The 26,256-nt window shown below is 39.2% G+C and overlaps 1 protein-coding gene across 1 annotated transcript in view; it reads left to right on the forward strand.

The window, feature by feature from the left end:
• Positions 1-26,256, forward strand: part of PCSK2 (proprotein convertase subtilisin/kexin type 2) — a 101,068-nt gene that overhangs the window by 39,272 nt on the left and 35,540 nt on the right. Inside the window, exons 3-5 of the mRNA XM_032185278.1 lie at positions 7,567-7,680; positions 9,391-9,499; positions 11,779-11,816. Of these exons, the coding sequence (XP_032041169.1) occupies positions 7,567-7,680; positions 9,391-9,499; positions 11,779-11,816 (261 nt within the window). The remainder of the gene's footprint in view (positions 1-7,566; positions 7,681-9,390; positions 9,500-11,778; positions 11,817-26,256) is intronic.

Raw genomic sequence — 26,256 nt, forward strand, 5'->3', positions numbered from 1 at the left:
CAAGAAGGAAAAAAAAAAAAAAAAGAACAAAACAAAACAAACAAATAAAAAAACTTTTGTCAAAGAGGGCATGACCCTATGAAAATTTCAGTTTTACCAAATTGGCATTTTCCTTTGCAGACCATCTATACTCAGCATTCATTTTACATTGCAGTCTAAACAATTCACTTGCATTTCAAAGTAGAAGCTGGAGGAGCACTATTGATTGCTTAGCTGAGCAGGTTGAATATGATCTTCAGCCTCCTCTTACACATTGATCCCTTGTCTCTTTACTCACTGCTTCCTGAATGTCACTGAACTGTGAGAGGCCTGCTAAATGGACAAAAATATTGATTTCTTTTTCCCTTCTTTTATTTTTGAAAGCTCCTTATTTACCAGGCACTGAGCTAACATCAGGAAAATGAAAGGTCACAAAGAAAGGCAGAAGCAAGTTGATTCTGGAATTTATGAATTTATTTTTTATTTTAATATGAACTTGGTTGATACGTGAGTTCTTCAAATTGTGTTTCCATCAAGAAAGGTTAATTGCCTGAGTGGACCCCTTGAGTTGAGGCTGTTTACTTGAATGTCTTAGTGTTGTCTGATTGATGCTGAACTTCTGTGGTAGTTTCCTAAGTGGCTGTTCCTCTGTTGTTATAGTTTTCAGCAATATTTGCAGAGAAGTTAGTGATCAGCCCCAGCTATGCCACATTTTGCTGTGTGAGGCAGTGAGAAAGGGTCATTCTCTGGAGAGTCTAACAGGGGTGGTGTTTAACCCTTGTTCTGTGCTACTGGGAGCATGACGTTTTTGCAGTGACGTGTCCAGAGTGGAGAAGAAAGTTCAATAAGCACAAGCTGGAGCCAGGAAAAACTTAGAAGACATCCCAAGAGTGATGACTGGAGACAACCTCAGTGTCCAGAAGTTTTGGTATCTGCTGATGGTCTACATAAACTCAGAAGCATTTGAGCAGTCAAATGGGGCTGGTTAGAGAAAGTGGAAAACTCTTGGACTGTTGCAGAACATCTAAGGTTAATAAACCAAAAAAGCAGCAGGTTCTTGGTATGTGATGACACAGTTTTAGCTAGTAACAAAATAAAAAATGAGCAGCAAGGTGGAAGAAGAATGGCTAAGAACAATGAAAGATTGACACATTTTATAGTAAACATGACTTATTCTAGAAATCAAAGCAATTCTCATGCTGTCTATGCTAGTCATTATGAAAATACACATTTTTAAATGTATAAAACAAAAAAATACAGTAATTTAATGGAAAGATGTGCGTTACTAACTTTCATGAAATCTTGGATATCAAAACCAATTTTATTCCTGTTTATTTTGTTTAGAAATCACAGGTATGGTTGTGTTGATAAATATTTTGTTTCAAAGGCCTTGTACTTCAACAGCTGCTGCATCTTTGGTGTAGCTGTTCTGATTGCACCTACCAAGGAGGGGCAGGATTGCCAGGGGAAAGGATCCATATATACAAAACTCCCCAGGGACTAATGAGTGTAGGTAGAGAAGGCACTTGGAGACCCTTTTATGCACCAGAGACACCTCCGGTTACCGACAGGGACCCATTGCTATGTACTCATTGCTATGAGAGACTCGTGAGAATCTTTGAAAATTATTAGCTTGCTTGAGAGGAGAGGTTTTCATTTAATTAGTAAATACTGGGTGATTAGTGACACTCTTAAGCTCCCTGACATCTTTGCTTATTCCTTCCGTGCCTCGAAACGGGCTCTGAAGGTTTAAAATCAAGAGAATGAATCCAACAATGGCAAGGCAAAAGGCATCAATTTTCTGCAGCACCATGGCCAGATGAAGTCTCACAGCCTTACCACCCCACATTATCGGTTAATGGCTACATTAGCTAGCTACACCTGAAAACCAGTCCCTTTTGGTATTACTGGGAGAAAAAAATATATTGTTTTGTTTTGGTTTTGTTTTTCATGAGCAGGAGGCAGATCTTTAGAAGGCTAGAGAACACTTTGCTCTCTGTGAGGATGCAGCAGGTGGGGAAAGATTTCTGAAGATTTATTTTCAAATATCTATTTTTAGCATTTGACAGATTTTTTGAATAGGAAGCCATGCACAAGAATACATATCAATCTGCAAATGGCAGCTGGAATCTTTTACTATTGGTGCTGTGCACTTTTCTCTTAATAATTTGCTGGCATTTTTGTTACCGGAGACAACGTGTACCTTGAAGAACAAGTCTCGGTTTCCTAAACCGAGAGCTGCTGAGATCCTGGCTCTGCCTGGATGCCCTGGTATCACACCCTGGACCCTCCCCTGGGTGTCTTCAGCCACAAACAGCTCCCGTGACTGTATGGCAGAGAGCTCAGCTTCCCATTGCTCATTGGAGAATCAACCATGAGGTCTAAAACTGAAACGTATTTGGTAAGAGTAGGCAACAGGCGCTCTGCTTTCGAGATTTGTCTCTATTTGTCAGGGAGCCAAGTCCTTGAAAGTCTGGCTGACTGAGAATGGGTAATGAACCATAATCTGGGAGTGATACTTGGCCACATCCATTCCCAGGGACACCCACACTGGCATTTAAAAGTCATTCGTTTTTGTTCGGTTTATCTGACTATAGGTGCAGTTCAAGTAGGTCTGTACATTTTTTTTCCCCTAGTGGTCAGCATTTTCCCTGGTGGTCAGCATTATTCTTTTTATTTTGTAGTGGTCAGTCTCACAAATCCTCATTGCTTTGGGGCTTTAGGAAAAACATGGAAGCATATGAGATGGGTACTCTCTGACGTCTTCAGAGCTCCCAACCAGCAAGCATCTGTTGGACAGTACAGGTGATGAGCATGTATTCTCTGAATGGGATCAATATTTCTCTAACAGACATCTGTCTCTTATTTTACACAGATGGAATGGACAGTAAAATTAAATATTTTCGTCTGTGTTTACTTAGAAATCAGAGGTGAAAATTAAGCACACATTAACTCTGTAAGGGGTTTGAAATCAGAGAGAGGGGATGTCATTTGTGGCTAAGACCCTGACAAGCTGCTGTAGGTGTTTGATATCCCATTCTCATTCCTTTTTAAAGACAGCTAGGTGTGCCGATCACTCAGGCTCACTTGAATTTTTCTGCCTTCTTCTGTTGTCACCATGTTTCTTTGGTAGCAACAGTCAGGACAGCTTTCCACTAGCTGGCGGAGGTTTGTTGGATGATGCCTTCAGGTATCTGGGCAAGCTGTTCTGAGCCACCTTCATTCATGGAAGATTGCTCCTCTGCACAATTGATAGAGCCTAATCCTAACTTCTTTAAAAATACAGGCAGTTGGTTTTCAACTTCATCCTTCATCTTCAGGAGCACACCTGTGTTGACCCTGAGCCTTTAAAGAAAAAAGATCCACCATACCCTTTGGTCATCCTTGATCATCTCACTGCTATGTTTTTTTAAAACAGCCATGCAAGCCATGCGTACTGCATGTCATCACTGGGACTCCCTTTTTCCTCTGGAATTTGCCCAGAATTCTCCTGTTCCAAAGTTCTTGATTCTTGAGGTTGGGGGCTGAGTGCACTGTTCCACTTTTTTTTTTTAATATCCACTGGTATAATTTAGTAAATCTGTCATTTATACTCAGTATAACAGAGTCATTTAACTGCAGGAGCTCACCAATACAATTAACCCTGTTCCTTCAAAATGAGGAGCTGATTGTCTTGGCATTCACAGGAGCATGGAGCACAGTTAGAGTGCTGTGGTTTCTGGCCCTCCCGGTGCAGTATCGCAGTCAATTGATTATTTTGTTAATTTGTTCTGCATCAGTATCCTGCTGGTTTATTATCATCCAAGTGACTTTATGCACCATGCATAAGTACAAGTATATTAAAAATCGATACTTGAACCTTTTTTTCCTTGTAAGTGTCTTATCATCCATGGACTACCTTCTTTGATCCATGGCCTTCATTCTGATAATGACACATCTAGTAACTTTTGCATGATTTAGTCATGTGCTAATAAAATATATGCTCAGATTTTGCTTACTGCTTAAGCTTGTATCATAATGAAGAATGAATAAATTAATTAGGAATGAAATAAACACAAGCTGCTATTGCTGACAAATAAGCCTAAATCTGAGACAGTAAAAAACAGGCTAGTTTTGTAAGGAAATCTTGTTCCTTCGCTAATTTCTAATAAGCATCATGTTTCACAGGCTCAAATCCTTTAGAGATGCTATTATCAAAAGTCCATCTTACAAACACTGATTTTCCTGTTTCAGTTAGAGAAATAAGTATTTGAAAGCTGACACAGGGGTGCATTGTGGATCCGACTGAGGGCTGGATTCCAGGTCTGATCATGGCAGAAGTACACAGGATTATGGCTGTTATCAGAATGTTCTTCAGTGGTTTTCCACCGTTCCACATGCAAAGATGTGATCCTAAGCTCTCTCTTTTAGGTATTGTTAGAACATATGACCTGCATCATGATATTTAATGCATTTATGTTACTGATAACACAGGAAGGACTGCTCTTCTTTAGGAAGAAACCTTTAAGAGAGAAGCAAAATCAGATGTGGTCCCTCTCTAGACCTAGTCTCTCTAGACTAGGGATGAAAACACAAGTTTTCAGAAGCGGAAAAATGCTGTTTTTCTAATCGAGATACCCTGTTGGCAAGAGGACAAGGATTCACTCAAATCAGCTATCTGCTAAATGGGAGGTTCTCCACTGAAATCATTGGAATTGCGTCATCCCTTGCCAGGATAAATTTGCTTGATTGGGGATTTTTTCTGGAATGTATGGATGTTACCAGATCTTGGGATCACATTTTCATCAGGCAAGTTCTTGCTTCTCATGCAGGGTAAGATCCTTACACAAGGCGACTGATGAGGCAGTCTGTAGCTCTGGAGAGTGGGAAGGTACCAGGGCTTTACCCAAAGCTTTCAACCCATTTCGTGACAGGAAAGCCTGATCTTTCCTGGATGCAATTGTGTGAGTTACCACCATTACTGAACTTAGGTGGAAAAACCTTTCTGTAGTGTAAGAGGCCTCGGGCTTTCTGAGACTGTTACTCTTTAGATGGTAATATCCTGTACACCTTAGCTCCATGTGAAACATTCAGAAAACAGCCTGTAGAGGGGTTTTAGTTCAGAGAACATATGTATATTTCATATATATTTCCTCGTCTCAGGGAATTATAATGTAATTTAATATAATACAAGAGACAAATTATATTTTATTGTAAAGATGTAACAAATCTGACAAATGAGATGATCCTGAAGAGTGAAACCAGCCTGTGCTGTTTCTGCAAATTGCTCCCCGCTTCCTCCAGCTTGTCTTAAAGAAAAGCCATGGCTCCAAAGCCTTGCTTTTTAATTAGAAGAATTCCTTTTGTGCTACATCCTAATTCAGTGCCTTAATGCAGCAGGTCCTGCAGAGCCAGCAAGTTTGCGTGGGAGCACAAACGCATGAAATCTTTTTCTCTGGCATCCCTCTAAGTGAGGGTTGGCTTCTGTTCGTAATTATTTGATGTGGTGACAGCTCGGGGTTTGCAATTGCAAGCACAGAGGCAGGGGTGGTAACGGAGGAAGGCATAATGACAGGTGATTGCTCTGTTGTCTCCATGGCATCACTGAGCCTTATCTTAGAGGTATCAAACAGTGTGTTTATACCTTTCTTTATACAGATACCTGGCACCACTAAGTACACCTCATGTGGTTCCTGCTTAATCACTGTCCTCTTTTCAGCTTATTTTGTTTTAGTTTTTCTTTTCAGTCTTCTCTGCTTTTAATGAATGTGAACAAGTAACGGAAACACATAGAAATGAAAGCTACCAATTTAGTATTTTATCATTTTGTACCTTTAGCTAAGGAGTTGGAATTCACACAAGTAGATTTTTAGAAACATTGATACAGCCTTTTAGGGCAGATCAGTGATTTCCAGTAGCCTCTGTCAGAGTGGGTCAGGTACACGGTGCCTCAGCCTGCTCCCTATGCATTGGTATTAGGCTTTCAGGGTTATAATGAAGCAATGTAGCTGTGAGGAAAACAGCTTTTAGCTCCAATCAGTTAGATCCCAGTTTCATCTCAGCCTTAGGCACCTCACTGAGTGCTGTCTTTTGAGGCTCCTGCTTTAATTAACGGAGACAGAAGGACACCTCCAAGAGTGAATCAGGTGATATAATGGCTGATTTAGCCTTTGGATGAATTTCTCCTCTGCTGATTTTGACACTACATGAGTTACTGTGACACAGCAGGGTAACTCCTGTATACATCTTCTTAATCAGAAATGCCAAAGCCACACATGTAGAAATGGCTCAAAAATTAGGAGATTTCTTTAATAACTGTGTTTTGTTGTTGTTGTTGTTGCTTTTTTTCTTTCTTCTTCTTCTTTTTTTTTTTTTTTTTTTTTTTTTTTTAATTAAATGCCTAAGGAAATGTTAGTTTGCTGCCTTCTTCCTGCTTCTCAAGGTGTTCCCAATTAATGTTTTTCAGCTTTTCTGTTTGATCAAGAGGGATGGATTTTTTTTTTGATGTTGATGATGGTTTTTTAATGAGATCCTGGGACTATCATGTTGTCTTGGTTCTAGGTGTTAGGCCAAGCAGAGTATGCCAGACTTGAAAGCATGTCTGCAAGGTGTGTTAACACATATTGGAACAATTACAACCAATTAGTGGTGTCCTTTTGGAGAGTCCTTTTACGTGGGTACAAACAAGATGATTATGGTCTGACATTTGTAGTTTCTGCCTCCAAAGGTATTTGTGTGTCTAAGTTTTCTTGTTTTCTATAGTGCTTAGTTATGTTTACACATGACTTTGCAGTTCATAAAAACTAGGATCTCTAAAAAACTGTGGCTGCTTCTGTTTCATAACTAGTATTCTCATGTCTTATACTTTCGCTGGTCTGGTCCACTTAGCGGCATTTTCTCATTTAGTTTTCTTGCCAATGTATTTATTTATCACTTATTTATTGCAAAGATAACCCCTGAAAGTGAATGGATCAGTAAGATGTGTTTTTGAGAACCTCAGAAGTACAATGGGAACACACAGCCCCAGGTACTTTTCTCCCAGCAAATCTCTTGCAGGAAAGGCAACAGAGGTATACTCTAAAAAAGGCATACTCTGAAAATACATGGATTAAAATCTGAAAAAGTAAAAGACATCATGGCCCAGACATGCATCCTCATTTTATCAGTTGCCTGCAGCTTGGAACAGTCGTGTTCCAAGTTAAATATTCCATTAGTTAAATAATTTTGTCATCTAATAATGGCAGTGGTTTTGATACTGATGGTTCAAAGCATGGCAAGAAGTTCCATGACACCAATGATGTCTGAATAGGGACTATTTCTTTTGCAGATTCTTGGGTATCTAAAATGTGATCAATCTTTAGTTTTCCTCCAGGTAGGACACTTCTGGGTGTCTCTCTTCTACCTAGCCATCTTCTTCCCAAGAATTTTATTAGCCCTTGAGCTCTCTGCCTCTTTGCAAATTTCAGCTGAAATCAGCCATGGGTTTGAATGAATAACACACACACAAATAATGTGATTTCATAAGCCTTCTCTTTCCTGAAAGCAATGCTAAAAAAATCTTTGTAGTTAAGAACATTGAGCTAACGATGTAAAAATTAACCCTTCCAGGTAAAGAAAGCTGTGCAACAGGAAGGCTTCAGCAGAAGGAAGAGAGGATATAGAGATATCAATGACATTGACATCAACATGAATGATCCTTTATTTACAAAGCAATGGTATCTGGTAAGTTTGAAAGAAAATCACAGAAATCGTAACTAAATAACTGGCGTTCAAGTTTTTCCATGCCATTGCAATGTCTTGCAAGCGTTCTTTCCAGTTCTCTCACAAGAACTTGGGCATGGATCCAAGACACTGGCCTATGGTATTTAACTGTACCTCTTTTATGCTGGGAAGACCCAGCAAACTTCAAGAGCTAATTTCATTTCAGTCAACAGAAAGATCCTTAGAAGGATCTTTCTAGAAAGAGAACTGTATTGGTGTCCTGTGGGCATTCCTGGTGTGCTGATGTGACCCCTAAAACTGCATATGAATCATGTCTTTGAGCTGTTGCCAGGTAAAGCATTGTTACAGAATTATAACAAAAAGTTCTAGTGTAGTAACTAGGAGAAGTTGAGGTTTTACTTTTCTTGTAGAAATTTGAATACTGTTTGATTGACTTTCTTCTGTCAAAAGCAGAGCAGCTGAAAATTGATGAATTCGGGCTTGAGGCCAATGTCAAAACAAATTAATGTTTTACTAAATTGTTGCATTTTTAATGTGTCCCATTTTACAGGAAGAAGTTTTTAGTCTTAAAATAAAAAATATTTTATTACATAAAAGTACCTAAGAAAGATATTTTTCTCTTAAAAATGTGATAAAGCAACTTTGCTGTTTTAACATTGCAACCTATTTACAGTAAAATACTTTGTAAATGTAATATCATCATGTTCACTTAAGATGGCTCTTTTTGATTATGAAAAGTGTTTGTTCTCTTTCCTCTTAATGCATATCCAATGTTTTATGAATCCATCAAAGATGTCTGTTAATTTTTTCTAAGATGAGAGTTGCCAGATGAATGAAGACATGTTAGCATGGATGGGACTTCATCCTTAATAGAATAATAAACTAAAGTGTGAATTAATTCACTTATTTGTGGTACTTCAGTCAATAAAAATGCTGCAGTGATAAAAATAACCATACTTTTATCAAGCTGTACATGTAGTTTTTAGGTTATAAAGAGCACTAAAATGCACTTTGATACAATTTGTCTGACACAAAGTTGAAGTTTTACATTTGGAAGAGCAGCATCTGTATTATGTTTACCATGGAACTTGAGAAATCTGTGAATGAGACTGGTAAACATGACTAGTGCCTGAAGACAGAGGGGATTGCCCTAACCCCATGTACAATCACATCCACGTACAATATTGAACAGGACCCTTGAAGTTCATCTGCTGAACCTTCCTGCTCAAAGCAGGCCTAATTAGTTTATCAAAGAAGTCATTTCTGGCACTAAACCCAGTGGTTTAGTGACTTCCAGTAGCTCCCTGCTTTCAAGAAAAAAAAAAAAAAAAAAAAAAAAAAAAAAAGCATTACCTGCTCATAAAAAATTCCTCTGTAAAACTACTAGAGTAACTTTTGCTCGCTTGACCCGCTGCCCTGACATGCTTGAATAGAAAAATCCTTCTTTGGGTTGAAAAGATTCAGGGTTTAACCAAATCTTATATGCCCCAAAGAAGTGAATTTACTATCACCACCTTTTTTTTTTCTTTCTTTTTTTAATCCCTGCATTATTGCAGTAGATAGGATTACATAGAGTTGTGCACCCCAAAGCAAATTGGACATATTTTCCATATCAAAGAAACATGCAAAGGTATAATGAAAAAATCAATGGCTGTGGTAGCATGTCTATCAAGTAAAAAAAGATATTCTTCTTTTTCACTGATATATTAGATTAACACTGGTCAAGCAGATGGGACTCCTGGACTTGACCTTAATGTAGCTGAAGCATGGGAGCTGGGATACACGGGGAAAGGAGTTACCATAGGAATTATGGATGATGGTAAGTGAAGACTGCATGCTAATTTAATATTTTAAAGTAGCTTTTCCCATGCAATCAAAGTCAAAAAAAGATTAAAAAGTTATAATGGATTGCTTACAGTGCTGAGACTTCCAACCTTCAGGGAAAATATGTTACAAAGCCTTCAATAGGGATACAGAGGCATGGATATCCAAAGCACTAAAAGTAGCTTGCTGTTATCAAATAGAGGTCTTCCAGGGCACACTATAACAACCATTAAGCCAAAGGAAAGACTCCCCTTGACTTCTGTAGGCACTGACTGGAGGACTTAATTGCCTTGCAAAATGTACTTAAGACAACATTTTCTGGGTTACATTATTCTCAAAGTCATACTTGACAGCTGAAATAATTAAACACTTTCATGCTGAATGTCAATAAAGACCTGCATATTAAATACATTACTAATTTGAGGCTAAGTTCAGGGAAGATTAAGATAAAAGATACAGTTGAAGTCACAGCTGTTTTACTCATGGATTCCTTGCTGAAGTACAGGAATTCTGTGTAGTCTTTCATCACTTTTCTTTGGGCTAAATTTTGAAAGTTTTGTTTTTATGGTGACTGAATAATATTAAAAATAAATAAAAAGGCTGGATCCACCGGTGTTTGCTAGGGTCAGCTGAGTTCTGTCCTCATTCATTTCTGTTGCTCATCTGCTCACTTCCAAGACAGGGCTTTTGTGGAAGTATGAAAGTAGATTCACACATATGTATATTGATGTCATGAGAAATCACATTTTTACTGACCCCACAGAGGCAGGACTTTGCTTTCAGAATGGCAAGGCATGACTACAATGGGGATCACAACAAACTAAGATTCATGTCAAATAAAGCTATTGAGAGGTGTTAGCCCATCAGATATAGCTTTTAAAGAAGGGAGTATTTTGACTATTTTGACTTGTATTCTCTTCCACTAAATATGGAAGGGAGCACCTCAATAAAATGATTCTTCATTGAGACTTCTGTTGCCCATCCCCATCTCCCATTTGGATCAGGAAGGCCCTCCACGGGTGCAAGGGTCCCTTCTTGCAAATCTAATGCTAAGGACCCTATGTAATGGGAGGTAATATTTTCATCAGAACAATCGCAGTAACGTGCCATTCTCTTTGCAGATAAAATTGACCACGTAATAATGTGTTGGTTGGAAAAACAGGGCAGAGTAATGTTCAAAACGTAACATGAGATTAGCAGCCTTTTCTTTGTACATTTTAACTGGACATGTAATAAGTCAGTTTATCCCATCTGAGTGTAGATCTGCTGCTTCTATTATTCCATCTACGGGGATATGTATATTTGCCACCTTTGGAAAGATTTAATGCAGTAGCACGAGCATATTCCACACCACTGCCCTGTTACAGGCTTTAGCATACCACCAAAGTGCAGAGCCACTGTTTCAATTCATGCTGTGTAAAATATCAGGGTTTCTATTTGTGTACGTGTTCTTGATAGCTTTGGATATGGTATTTTTGTTTTCTTTTCTGATTTGCTTAGAGATCCAGGGGACCTGAGAGTTCTTCTGAAAGAGTTTTTCAGTGCTTGTAGTGCTAGATCCAAATCAGTTAAGTCCATGAGCGCTTAGTGAATATTTGACTTGTTTTGAATTTCTGGTTTGTGTCAGCTTTTTTAAACCATTTATATGAATGCTCACAATCTAAATTTTTAAGCATCATGATATTGCACCTCATGAGGCCAACACCTCAGACTGTGACAGATATTTGCTAAAACAGTCTAATCCAACATGTTTCCTATCATTCACATAGTCAAACGTGTTTGCCTGAGTGATCTCCCCAGGTCTAGTTTAGGTAATTTTCTGTCTACTTAGTTTATCATTTTCAGTGTTTAAATTACTCCTTTTTTATATTCTGTACTGATCCAGTGCTTGCTGACGTTCATAGTTTTGGTATGCTTTGACGCCAACAGCACTTTGTATAAAGATAAATTGTTATTTAAACTAGTCTTACTAAACAAATATGATCTAGTTTACAAAACAGGCCAATAAATTTTGTCACTGAGCACCTCTTCTCAACTGGCACCTGGATTTTGACATAAATGATTTAAAACTCCTAGCTGGGACTGCATCAGAAATGATGTTGCAATTTTTAAGTCAACATATAAAAATTGGAATCGCACTTCAGTCAATTGCGTTATTTGCCTTGATTGTTTTCCTGTGGTTGCAAAGGACTCTTGTTTTGTTATGTGATCATTAGAAAATATTTTTTGAAACTGTTAACCTTTGGTTTGTGATCTGTCATTATTTTATTGCAGGAATTGATTATCTGCATCCTGATCTTGCCTCTAATTATGTAAGTACATGCTGACCTTTTCTGTAAAATGTGGATTTTCTTATTGTTATGATCCCTCTTTGCTACAAAATTTTAAACAATGAGTAAAATAACAGTACATCTGAACTACTGATCTTATAGATGATACATTCCATGTCGAAATAAGCAGAATAAAAATGGGACTGCCTTTGCAAGGAATGAAAAGGTGACAAGGCTTTTTGTGCAGGAATGACAGTGCTGCCTCACATTAAATAAGCCGCAGTTTGCAGTATTGGATTTAGGGCAGAAATGAGTAACCTGGGAATTGGCTCTAAATCCTGCTGTTAAGATGCAGAATGCACCTGTCACTTGGAGGGCCACAGAGCTGTGTGCTGTGGCAAGGCTGCTATTGTTCACCATGGCTCTAGTATTTATTAGCTTTTGAAACCTCCAGGAACAGCTTAATTTCTTTATAACAGGTGATTTGGTCCAGTGCTCCAAAGCACACGCAGGACAGATCGTGTATTATCAGCACATACTTTGTCCATTGATTGTTGCTCGAACCTACCTCAGGCTTACCTTCAGACTTGAGGCTTTTTATCTTTCTTAATTCGTCCTGGCTCTCCCCAATCCCTCACTGACACTAGCTCCTGTCTCCAGGTGTCTACAAGGGCTCCCAGCAACCTCAGACTGTAGGCTGCCCTTGTTATTTCAGGCAGTTCTCTGGCAGTGATGGTCAAGAAGCTGTGGCTCTTTGCTCAGAGGCTTGCAGTGTTTCTGCTTTAGGTCTTGCTATTTTCCTGCAGTCAGTGGCTTTCTCACTAGAAACCAAGGCTTCCTCAGCTGAACAGCATGGTTTGGTTTTTAATTGCAATTAAATTAAAAATAAATAAATAAATGGAAATTTTGATAAAAACATGAGCCATCCAGGAAGAACAGCTCAAAATGAGAAAAACTAAGACAATTCTTTTATGTATTAGTTGTTGCAATTTGGAAAACAATAAAATCTACACAGACTGAATACTCATGTAGTAAACATCAAAGCACCTTTGGTGGAGGTTATACAGATACAGGAGGTGTTGACTTTGGACAAGAAATTTGAGAAAAAGCTTTACTGCAGAGGTGAAGTGCACTCTGTATGAACTGGCTTACTAACTTGATAGCAGGCAATTAAAACCTGTGCCCTAACTGCAAAATCCTCACCCAAGAGAAATAACTCAGTAGAATGCTTCCATAAATTGATACTAATAAAGAAGTTATTAAAAAAATAGCCTTTGTCTTTGCAGGAATTGTTCTCTGCATGTGTGTTTTTAGCTTATGATCTAGGGCCAGGGTGTGCTTTTTACTCACTCACTTGCTTTTACAGCAGCAGGCATGAACAAAGCATGAGAGAATATTCTGTTCCTAAAAAACATGTTTCAAATAAACAAGCTAAAGCTGCATTATCGTATCTGATCTAATGTCAAATGGGAACATTTTTGTTGTTAGCAGTGAACCTAGGATCATGCCCAGAAAGTACAAATAGATTTCTTAGTATTATGGTGTTTTTCTCTTTTATTTCTAAGAATATTTTTCTGTTTGACAGATAAATACTTGTCAGGCTTAGCAGAAATGTATTTGGCTTAGAGTGGCAATGCTGAATATTTTAGAAATTAATGAAAATAACATAGAGAATGTAATGGCAATGCACAGACATGATGCTAGAAGTCAGAAAGCAGTGGAGCTGTACACAGACTAAGAACTATTGGGCTGAAAATCAGAGAAAAAAAGCTGGCTGGGATTAGGGAAAACAAATCTGTGATGATAAAGGTGAAAGACCTGTGCAGAGAATGGTCTTGAGATGAGAATCTGAAAAAGTCTGTGGGGGGGTGGCTTTGACCCAGAAAAGGGTGATCCCGTAGTGGAGCAATGATGAGGCTGTTGGGGGATAAAAGAAGGCCAATGCAAATTGCATGGCTGGACCTGGTTTGGGCAGGGCAGATCAATAGCCAGACACAGGGTAGAAAAGACTGAGGAACAAGTGGTTGGTGAGGCAAATAATCCTTTAAGGAGCAGCAGAAACCCCATCTGAAAGATCACAGTCTTAAAGGAGATATAAGTCAAATGTTTTTAATGCAGAAATACAGAAATATGAGCTGAATATACCAGAGGACATGGCAAGGAAATGTACTAATAACTTAGTACATTATGGGCAAGGCAAACAGTAAAAAGGTAAACCTGGTAATCAGTAAAGCTGCTGGCACCTCCGCACACAGAGCCAGCTGCCGTGGCTGTGTCTGAGAGGTGGGCAAGGCTGTTCCTGCTCCTGCTGCAAAAATCTGCCTTCTCCTCCCTCACCGAAGCATAGCACAGTGGTTGCAGGGCTTGGTTCATCCATGCTTTGCCTCTCCTTCTCTCCCTGAAGGGCTATGCAGGCCTCTGAGTCCTAAGAGAGCCTGCTCTGATAGCATCTACTGAGTCTCAGAGGCCACAGGGGCCTTTTTTCCCAGTAGGCGGTAATTTGGGCATGAACTAAAGACAAGTACTTAAATTCAGCTGAAGGAAAGATCAGCTGAGATCAAGAAATGCAATGAAGTTGGTCTCTTAGGAATGAGTTGTTAACTCTCTTCAGCATAACAATTGCAGTCACCCTCGCATGGTTCCCGTACCACAAGTTTGGCATTTGCTGGCATTTGCACTTTGGGGCAGCTTTCTTTTAAGTTGCACTGTTTATTTTTAGGAAATTAAAAGCCTACAGCTAATGTGTCTCTGGTGTGTACATGCCTACATGCCGTGGCAATATCTGTTCATCTTCATGGAATATTGGGAACAATTAGAAAGTCTCTCAAATGTGGTATTTTCAGCACGTTAGCATTTTTCAAATATAGACACTTGGCTTTGGTTACTCGGTTTAATTTGGCTTTTATGTTTTTGACTTGCTGGTTTTCTGCTTGAACTGTTTAATGGGAGGTTAGCACTTAGACACAATGGGGTCAGGGAAGAGAAAGTGCTTTCTAAAGACAAAAATCATTTTGTATTTTTTCTTAAACATTTACGAAATATGACAGGACATCCAGGTGCCCCAAAGAAGGGCAATGAAGCTGGTGAAGCTTCTAGAGAACAAGTCTGATGAGGATTGGCTGAGGGAACTGGGGTTGTTTAGCCTGGAGAAAAGAAGGCTCAGAAGAGACCTTATCACAATTTACAGTTACCTTAAAAGAGGCTATAGCAAGGTAGGGATCTGTCTCCTCTGTGCACCAGGTGATAAGACGAGGGGCAATGGCCTTGATTTGTACCAGGGGAAGTTTAGGTTGGATATTATGAAAACTTTCTTCACTGAAAGGGTTGGGAAGTATTGGAACCTGTCCAGGGAAGTGGTTTAGTCACCATCCCTGGAGGTCTTAAAAAAACGTAAATGTAGATGTAGAGCTTAGTGATGTGGTTTAATGGTGGACTTGGCAGTGCTAGGTTAAAGGCTGGACTAGATGAAGTTAGAGGTCTTTCCCAACCTAAATTATTCTTTAATTCTATATACTTAAAAAGGAGCATGCCTGTTCATGGTCTGGATGGACTGCGCTCCCAGCACCCCTCCAGCATGCTGCAGCACAGCTACTTGCTGTTTGGGAATTAGGGGGTTATTGCAAAGCTGGAATTTTCCGTTCTGCACTGTGAATGCAGAGAGACTCATTGTCAAAGGATCGATATTTTCTTCCAAGCCTTGGAAACCCTGCAGAGGTTCAGCCTTCAGGAAATTATTTTTTCCCACAAAGAGAACCCTTCATTATGAACTGATAATTAAAAAGCTGAAGCCTAATGTACTCCATGCTTTTCTTTCAACTCAGACTGTGCATATGAAGCCAGCAATTTTCAGGACTGGCTTCTCTAAGATACAGCATCTGAGTGAGAAAGAAAAGTGAAGTAACAAGGGCTGCATATTGGATGCCTCTAATAAAAGAGGAGAACAGCAGTTGCTGGGGTGTAGATGACAAGCTTAAGTACATTGTTTTAAAGCAAAACCTAAGGGAGCAAATGGCGATTTTTGCCACGAACATAAATATAAGCTGATCTCTCCCTCACATCAGTTTGTATTCTGGAACTCTTATACCTGGCCCCGTGTCTGCTGGTGAAGGTCAGTGTAGCTGCATTATCCCACTTGGAGCAGTAGGGAGCTGATCATCTCAGGCACGTGGATGCATCCCTGATTAGCAGCAGTGAAGAAAATCAGAATCCCATCAAGACACTCAAGCCAGGAGTTAAAAAATTGGTGGTTTCAGTGTCTGAACTCTGCCTGAAGCTAAAAGCTTGGTTTAAAAAAAAAAAAACAAAAAAAAAAAACAGGGGAGGGAGAGAACATAGCAAACATTTGCTGTGGGAAAGTGGAGGTGACTATGTGAATAGAAAACTTTTTTTAAAAAGAAAGTATTGCTACTTGTAAAATGTGAATCATGTAGTAGTTCTTAGTGATAGTGGTATGTAGTAATATAGGATATTCAGATAAGAAAAAAAAATGAGATCCGTGGAATTATAGAGTTGTAAAATGTGTAAAAACGTGCAGTCATCCCAGCAATGTTTTAATTGCTGTCCCTCCCATAACTTTCTGTCTTTTCTTTTTAACATGTGTCTTTCTGGCACACCTTATGTTCCATCTACCAAGGTCCTTACCAGCTGTCACTCAATCTGCACACAGGAAGGGATTTCCTGAGCAAAACAGGCCTCGTGCAAGGAATGAGAGAAGACTTTCTGGAGTTACCCTGGGGTTAAATGATGTTTTCTGTCATCTAACACATTTTGTATTGAAATGGGAAGACCTGGTGGACTTACCTGTCTTCTCTCTCCACTTGATTACAGCTCCAAAGACAAAACAGTCTCCCTCGCAACTTTTGGTTACTTGTCACCAGGTAATATGATAACAGCTCCTCCTGCCCTGCTGGGAGACACACAGAAGCATATTTTTGGGATAATTATCTTATCATAGAAGCAGTGAAGCAGGGAAATGTTCTACTTCTGTTATGACCTGCAATTTCCATTGTTTGCTAGAGGAACAGAAGCATCATTGAATAATTTTTACAACCACAAAAGAAGAAAGAAATAGTACAGGCAGTAAAGTATACACTGCAATATGTGCAGTGAAGCATAGCAGTAGCATAGAGGATCTTCATTCTTTTAGAAAGTCTGTGTTTCCCTCATTAACATGAATCTCTGTGTGTGCCTTAGCCCTCCCTGCATGCTACCAAAAGGGCACACAAATTGTTCTGGAGGCTGTGAGCCTGATCTCAGTGATTTGCCAGGGTAAGTCGTCAGCATCTCCACTAAAATCCCTGGGCCTAATTGTGGGTTTTTGTAAGCTGACAAAGCTCTGTTGACAGCTATTGACCCATGCTCCTCTGACCCTGATGATCTGCCCCACTGAAATCCCAGCTGATGTAATGCCCAAGTCAAATAGAGTTCACCTATGGCAAGAAAAACATTGCCCTTCTAAGACAGAAATTTGTTGGAAACCCTCTGAAGACCTTGAAAAGCTCCCAGGCTCCACACTGTTGTTATTGTCAGCCCAGGGGATCCCCAGGGAACTTAAAGCCAAACCATAGCAGAGTCCCGTTCCTCCCTGCCTGGCATCAGTGAGTGATTTCAATCAGCGTTATGAGATCTGATTCCTACAGCAAGATCTTCAAAAGAGCCTGAGACAGTTTCACTGGCATTTCCTAGTACATTTCAAAGGGTTATTGAGCACATACGCTATGCACTTAATGCCAATAAAGCTTTACTGCTAATACATCGAAGGTATTTTATGGGCAAATTCTGCATGCTGGCCATTATTGCTGGTACCTATTTTTAATTGCAATGTCGAAATAACATTTACAGTATCAAAAAATAAAGAACAAGCTGTTTCAGATGGTTCAGTGCATCACTAATTGGATTTTAGATGGTTTGGTTTCTTTATTTTTTTTTCTTATGTTGCTTTGGGATTGGGTTTTTTGCTAATAGGTTTTCTAAAATAAACACTAGTGTAGCAATTAAAAAGTAGCCACCAAAATCTGGAATAAATTCATATCACATCCTTCTACTAATGCTTTGAAAATGCAGCGAGCACAGCCTGATGGGTGCTGTTGAAGTCGATTGTGGCAGAAATTTCAAGAAATTGTTAGGCAGAGAAAATGGAACCTCTCTCTTGCCAGGCTGGAAGGATGGGTCAGGTGTTGAAATGCCAGGCTGACTGATGCCTCAGCAACAAAAACTGGTGGCCTTCTGTCTGTGTTTCTCACATGGCTTCTAGTGGCTAGGAGGCTGGCTTTAGTGTTTGGAAGATGATCATTAAAGAAACGCAAGACAATGATGTCTCACTGGCATAAATTAGAAGTTACTGGGAAGAGAATGAAGTTCTTTGTGTCAGACTTGGCAATTTTTTCTGTTATTCTGTGCAGGATCAGTGTCTGGGCTCATCTCTCTGTTCTGTGCAATCTGTTTTTTTTTTCTCTGAACATATGGAAGGCTGAAAAAGAGAGGATGCCTCCTCTGATGAGATCAGCCAGGCAAATGAGGTTCTCTATGTACTTGGAAGGCTGGCCTGGGTTACCACATACAGAGAATGTTTCACATCTTGGAAAACATAATGAGGTCCCTCAAACAGTCCTTTCCTCCTCCCCTGCTCCCAACTGTAGCTGGTTTTGCAGGTGCGTGTGACAGTGGAGCTCGTGTGCTGCAGGCTAAGTAAGATGACTGTACAGTTCCTCTTCTCCATCTGATAGCCACTTAACACGGTCAGTGAGAAGAGGAGGGAGACACTGCTATGTAGAGGAGACACCGGTGTGTTCTTACTTCATGAGAGAGAAAAATGTTTTGTAATCACAGATGTTATCAAAGCCTTCTAGCTTTCAACTCAATTAAAAAGATGGAAGAGTCAAAAGAATTTAAAGACTCTTTCTCCTCTAGACCATTTCATGTGGCCAGAGGACATAGACAGAGGCTTTTGCTGCAGAGGAGGCTGCAACTTGTGAAGGAAGCACAACTGCTCTAGCAGTAGTCAACTTGTGTTGTGCACAGAGCCATGCTTGTAGCTGAAAACAGGATTTCTCAATCCAAAAGATTTTACGCTAATGGCCTTATGACTTTGCTAAAGCCCAGTATAGGAGATTTGGACCCCAAATACTTGGAAAGTTCTGGGATTCACTGCTTAGCACCTGCTATACCACTGGAGTTGGCCTTGCTCCACTGACATGGGCCTCTCCAGGCCGCTGCTCTGAACTGGCTGTAAAATCTCCTCAAGGTACGATGCCCTTACAGTAGGAAAGATACTAATGCATTGTAGTTGCATTTGCCTGAGATTATTTTCAAGGCAATGAATGCTGCAAAAAGTGTCCAGCTTTCTGCTGTATTATAGCCACCTGAAAGGGATATTTGTCAAATTAAATGCATGCCTGGTGTACAGGCGATGTGACACGGTGCCAAAGATACTCACTTTGCAAGCTAAAGACCACACAATGTCCACTGCATTTATTTTTTTCTATAGTCAATGTACTTAATTAATCAGCTACACACTGAGAAAGTGCAAGGTGGCTAATCACTTTAATCATTAAGCAGTGGTATTAATTTTCACTTAAGGCATCATCCAGGGAAAGTAAACTAAGACTGTTGAAATGAGAAATGCACGGGGGTGGAAGAGAACTGATAAGGACGTTCCTTCATCAGTTCTGGCAGGTGGTTTTGAAATTGGCTTGTGCCTCCCTCCTGTGCTTTTTTTTTTTTTTTTTTCTGGAATTATTTTCTTCTTTTATTTGGACAAGAAAAGTAGAGGAAAGATGTCAGTCCTCACTGTTAGCCATGGAGGGACCTGGCATAGTTCTGTTTTGGTTTCATATTACATCCCTTTCTGCAGACCAATTTGCTTTTGGAACTGGCCAGAAATTGTCAATTAGAACAGTATTTTTTTGCTAGCAGAGATGAGTGTTTTATAAACTAGAAGTGTCTGTGGGAAAATAACAGTAATTTTTTTTTTGGTTAAGTTCAACCTCACTTTAAACATTTGGCTTCTGAAACATGCTGAATTAAAACAGCAGCAACAAAATACCTCTCCTTTGCTGTGCCTGCAAGTTATTTTGGTTCATCTGAAATTAGTTCAATTTTGTATGTCCCGATACTTCATCCTGACACAGCTGTTTGCTTTGCATTGTTTGATTTTTGTGTATGCCCTTATGTTCTCTATATTAATGTTTTACTTCTGAGTATATCTTCTCGTAAGCTATGTAGGTGGTTAAGATATTTTTAAATACCTGCCCTACTTCAGATTGCTTTAATTTAAATATAATTTTCTTCCTTTCTGTTGCATTCCCAACAGAAGCAATAAACATAATGAACATCTCTTACAGGGGAACAGAATAGCAGCGCACAATGTCTGACAATACATTGGCCTCATTGAAGTCACTGGTAGTTTTTTCATTAAGTCTAGAGCAGTCAGAAATTTGGCAGATTGCATAAACAACAGGTTTGCAATATTTGTTCTGCTGTGCGTTGCTTTTTTAATGATCACAGCAAGAGACATAGGCCTCCTAGCTTCAACTGAGCAAATAAGGATACCAAAGCTGTAGAAACATGACAGCCCGGGTTAACATCTTTTAATACAGGACAAGAGCTTCTATTTGATTAAACTTCTGCTACTTCCTATGTTGTGTAGCTTGTTTGGTGGGAGTTAAATGGATATGCTAGTGCATAGCTCAGTCACACTTGCTCTTAAGCTTTTATAGAGTTTGAGGATCTTTGGAAATGTACATTTGGAAATGTCTCTTTGAGTATGTACAAAGGAGAGCACAAAAGACTGCTCTGTTTAAGGACTTTGCAATTCCAATGCCAGCACATGTGTTTTAGAATGCTTATTGTAAGAAACTAAATCACTTTAATTCAGTGTGGCACTTAACTCAGTTGCAAAATTAGTCAACAGTGATAGCATGTCTGACTGATGTAATTGTGAATCTTCCATTCAGACAGCTAATGATGTCTAGGACACTTTTTAAATTTATGTATCCAATAAATTACTGTGGAAACATTAGCTGTAATCAAGCATAATAATCTTTAAGGGAACAATCTGGAATAATCATGTACTACTTAAAAGCATAAATGGCTGCACAGTATATATAGTATGTGTAGAGTTACATGAGAATGCCTGTCCTGAAGAGCCCACCTTCTCTCCCTGGAATTTTGAATTTAGCTGTCCATTGGTTTCACTGACTTTCACACAGAATAAACAATGCAAATGATTTTTAATTAATGGAAAAGCATATAAATTAGTCCATTAAAATCCCTGAGAACCCAGCATGTCTTGCCGGATATTAGTCACATGAATACTCCCCTGGGATGCTCTTAATCTACACTAATGAGGTTAGCATGCAACTGGAATAAAAAAGAGTAGATCCTCCAGACTGTTTAACTCTAAGGCATGTAAGTCAACCTGTTTGCTTTCTGTGATGAAAGACATGGAGATAATGGCTTGCATTACATTTTCTAAGTCTCTTCTCCAAACTTTTTACCTCCTTTTGATTCACCTACAATGCCTTTCTTGTGTCCATTTGTCATCCTCCATATCCATGCAATTAAGGTGAAACACTGCTTGAGTCCTTGTTAAGAGTTGGTTCTTCTGTCAGCTGAAAAACCTTTTAGAACAAGAAAACAAACAAACAAACAAAAAACAGACACTTGTGTGTCTTGTCTGTGCTTACTTCTAGTTTTTTTGTTATAACCAGAGTAGTTTCCCAGTCCTCCCCTTCGCTCCCTCTCCACAACCACCACCAACTAGGTCTGTCTGTTGTAGCCAGCTCCCCAAACCATTGAAGCCACATTGATTTCCATCTTCTCCAGAGTTGCCTGTTTAGTAACGGCATGATTGGTGTAACTGGTTAAAGTGATCAGCCGCAAGAGCCTGCCACTTTTGTTTTATGAGTGCCATTATAACCATATGTCCAGTCTTTCTGTACTTTGCTGGAAGCGTTGCTGATAATTGATCGGCTTTTACCGACTCTGTGATGCCTCTGTGTGGACGGTGATGTGGGTGTCAGTGCCTGCTAGCCAAGTGCAGCAGCAGGGAAGCATTTGCTCTCCCAGGACAAGCACTTCACCCTATTTATGTCATGCTAAAGACCTGTGTTTGAGTTACTCCTGAGTACTGCAAACTCTGATCTGTAGGTTTTCTTCCACCAGTGGAAAAAAACTGTACTTTATCCACTACGTGGTGCTTCAGAAAGTGGCCTTTATGTAGGGTGTGATCCAAATCCTGCCTATGGTATTTGGTGGATAAGCCTGTGGCAGATTTTGGAAGGCTTTGGATCAAGCCCATTGATAGGAGCAAGAGAATTTAGCTTCCCTTCTCTTCGAGTTCATCCCTCAAAGAGGCTGTAAGTGCTGGCTGCTATCACAGCTCTGCAAACACAACCTTACTACAGCTCAGCACCCAACACGTATTTGATGTACCAACAAACTTGTCAGCTATTTCTTACAGGATTATAACTAAGAGTAATGGACCTGAACCTCATTTTTCTGCTGCTAGCTTTATACCTCTATTAGTCTCTCAACTTCAGTAGGTCACACTAATACATAACAAGAGTAGTCTGAAGGGGGAAAAATCTGTGTGTTGGAAAGAGAGTGTGGACCAGGTTTTTAATAAGATAGAACACTAAAGCCAGATGGAGTGTGCATTCAGAGTATTTTTCAGTAAAATTCATTTTGCTTTTTGTATTTGTTAACATGATAAAATAACCCAAAGGCTTTTAGGTATCTAGCTATTCAGATGCCCTGTTTTTTATTGACACACATCCTACCCCCAATTAAAGAAACCAAGGAGTTCATTTCATAAGCTGAAAAATTAAACCTTTAAATTTGCCACTTGCCCTGAAGATCATTATCTGTAGTTAATAGTCTTAATTTATTTTATTAATTGTATTCTGCAATGTGTCTCTGTGTGAATATTCAGTATGTTCCCTGCATATCAGAGATTTTTATGCATCCCTTCTGAAAATCAAGGAATTTGGCTGAGCAGAAATATGTTGCATTTTTTTTGGTACATAAACTTGCTTTTGCCTTCAGAGCCCGGACTGTAAGTAATTAACAACTCGTAGTGAGCTTCCACTACATTTTTTTCCACACCATCCTGAAAATCATGGAGCGAGCTAAGAATGCCAAGAGGTAAATTGTGAAGTAGCCTCTTTATTATAAGCACAACTTCATTTGGTTGCTTGCTTTTTAATAAAGGCTTATGGCTGTCTCAATTTCTTATGCTATTTACTATGCCATGGGAAGATGCAGGAGAGAGAAAAAGGAAGAGTATTTCTTTAAGCCAGATACATTTATGAAATTTTGCTAGGAAAAAAAATCTCCACTCTTAAAAAAAAAAAAAAAAAAAAAAAAAGGCACAACTGCCCAACCTATTTTTTCTCTGAGTTTCTGTGATTTATTTATTTTTTGTCCTGCAGCAGTCACGTTTTGTTTATAGTCAGTTTATTCTCTTTTGGCTGTAATTTCCCCAGTTTAGTTTTTGACTTAATCTCAAATTTTTAAGTGTTAAGGAAATTGAGGTAGGAATTTTTTTTTCAGTGGTAACTACAAAAATGTCCACTTAAAGAAAGCTTTCTCAGCTCCCTAATAGGTCCAGGAGGCTAGAAAGTGGTTTCTTCAGCAGCTAACAGGCTGCTGATGGGCAAGACTAATGACTTGAGAAGACAAATTGGGTCATTCATCATTTCACCAAAATCAGAGCTTCCTCCAAAAATGCTCCATTTTAAGACACCATCATTATGCAGCAAATATTATGGGGAAAGCCACACTTGTCTAGATGTGTAAGACAAAGTAATGAGGAACAACAGAATGATGTTAGCTGCGCATAAAATGAAGGGCGTCCAAGAACTCTGCTCCAGGAATCTTTCATGCCTTTTTATTTTAAATTATGTATTTTGGGATGGTGCAGTCCACTTGGCTGCAGCAGGTTTGCTTTGTGTTGTGAGATCACCACTGCGGTGTGCTATGTTCTTGCTCGTTTTGTGGACAAGCAGAGCCTCTAATGAATACCTGAAACTGGAATGCAAGGACAGTTCATGGGCATCTTGGATAGTATTCAGGACCCAGCATACTTCTCTGCTCTGTCTGTTTCAAATGATACCCTGATTTATTATTCTGTGACTGTTTTGAAAAGGAGGATGGCAGGAAAGCGTGTCACTGTGTTATTCATTATTCAAGGTATGGCTGAATATTCCTCCTCCTAAGATGTGCCTGTAAGAACTGGGTAAAAGGCTTATGCTTCTGGAGAGGGGCTGGCAGCATTCGCAGGCAGTGAATTCTCTCTTTATTGTTAATATTTTTGAACACAACCTATTACTTTGTGGATGTATTGTCAGCGTTGACAAGGTCTTGAATGCAGCTGTGGATTTGCTGGATGGTAATATGGGACACATAAATTGGTTCATGGAGAAGCAGAGCTGTTGAGGAAGCTGTGGATTTTCTTTTATTTCCTGCTTCAAACAAGCAAAACAAACAAACAAAACCAACCAGGAGCTAGAACAGCAGGCTTCCCTTGGCAGAGAGGGGATGCTTACTGTATGACTACTGACTTGGCAATCATGACTCTTTCTCATTAATGACCTTTAAGCCTTCTAGCACCCCTCCTAGGCAAAATGTCACATCGCCTCCTCTTTTGCCTCATGGTGAGCATATTACATTTTCTCAGGCTTGTGTCTACAAAACTGAATTTCATTTTTCCACCACATGACGTTCAGTGTTATTTTAGTACAGTTTCTCAAAGATGTTATATGTTGTAATCTGAGCCCAGGGGTTTGCTCGCTCTTCGCATCAGTAAAGAGCTCAAACGAGCAAAAGGTATCTTTCTGCTTTAGATCTCCAAGGAATTGCAGTTGCTTGAAAATGGTTAGACCAGATGCCACCTGCGTTAAAAATGTTTTTCTCATTCAAAAAGATCCAGTCTCTGGGCTAAATTCACCTGTGCTTTAACGCCATAAATAGAATCAGATTGTGACCAGCGGAACGTTTGTCTTTAATTGTTTCTCTCACATACTTTCATGTGATCATAGGCAAATTTCTTGAATAAGGCAAAAAAGGGAATTCTACGTGAATTACTCTTTAGAGGCTCATAAAGCCATATAAAAATTTATGAGCTTCCTGCATTATTCAAGATATATAATTTTATTACAGATCTGAGCAACACATGGGACAATTGATTTACAGTTATTGTCATATTTTAGAGAATGAATGTTTTACAAAGAAGATTGTACTGCATATATGTTAAAAAATAAAAGGCAATTCTTTGGAAATGCCAGTCAAAGCTTATTTAAAAGGAAAGCAGAATTTTATACATAGGCAAAAGTCATCTATTTGTATCATGGTACATGAAGCATTACTTAGTAATCAGTTGAAAGAATCTCATTATCTGATCCAGTTCTTTATTTGTTAGCATCTTATTGGGGATAGAGATGCAGAAAGCTAGAAAGCAAAAGAAGAGATACGCCTTAAAACAGAAGATAATACCTCTCTTTGGCAAAACAGCCATTTCTATTATATAATAGTCATTGTTTATATATAATTTTGGTGACAGATAAACATCAGTTTCTCTTCGCAGCAAGTAACTGGTTTTGACTGAACACAGGGGATAGGACTGATCACATTCTAACGCTATGCCCAAGTCTATTTTCCGTGCCAAAGACTGACAGCATGGACTTGTTCCCTGGAGCTGATTGTCTCCATTGATGGTAGAAAAAAACAACTGAGCAACTGCCATCGATATTGATAACTAAATACTAGATACTTCAAGCCTAAGAGAAACACCTGCTGTCATGCTGGTTTGGCATTAAAACTATAAAACTGAATCACTTGAGTTGAAAGGCAAAATGTTTTAATTTCACTGTGCTGCTGCAGATCCTCATTTGCACTGGTTTTGGTTGCTACCTCATCTCTGATTTGGCAATGAACTGGCCCTAGCTGCCTGCTGGGAATTCCAGCCTTTGGAAGAGAATGGCAGATGACAGATTTTAATATTCACTTCCCAAAACACAAGATGAAACACTTTGGCTGTGACTGAGGCAGTTCCTTTTTCGATCCAGTGTTGTACTGGAGGATGGGGGAGGAAGAAGGAAAAAAAGCAACAAATTGGGTTCTCGCTTAGATACTTAGGGGTTTGATCTTTTAAATTAGGAACTTGAAACAGTCCATTTGTACTTGTCACTGCTGTTTCATTACCAGTTCTACTACTTTCATAGTGTGGGCGGAATATTCGTTCATGAAGCTGAAACTTGCTGCCTTTTCTCAAAGACCCTAATGAAGGTAAATCTTGCAGTCAGCAGTTGTTTTCTTTGCAAGGATTCTTCTTAATTTTGCACTTTGTGGATGGTTCCTTCTACACTGGATATTTTTTCCTCTGAGTGCAGTGATCTAAAATCAAGTGAATGAGAACTGCAGGATTTGTGTTGCACAAGTTTGTTTTTAGCCTGCCAAAAGCAACCTTTTCAGAGTCTGACAG

Source organism: Aythya fuligula, chromosome 3 (genome assembly GCF_009819795.1).
Source record: "Aythya fuligula isolate bAytFul2 chromosome 3, bAytFul2.pri, whole genome shotgun sequence".
NCBI lineage: Eukaryota > Metazoa > Chordata > Aves > Anseriformes > Anatidae > Aythya > Aythya fuligula.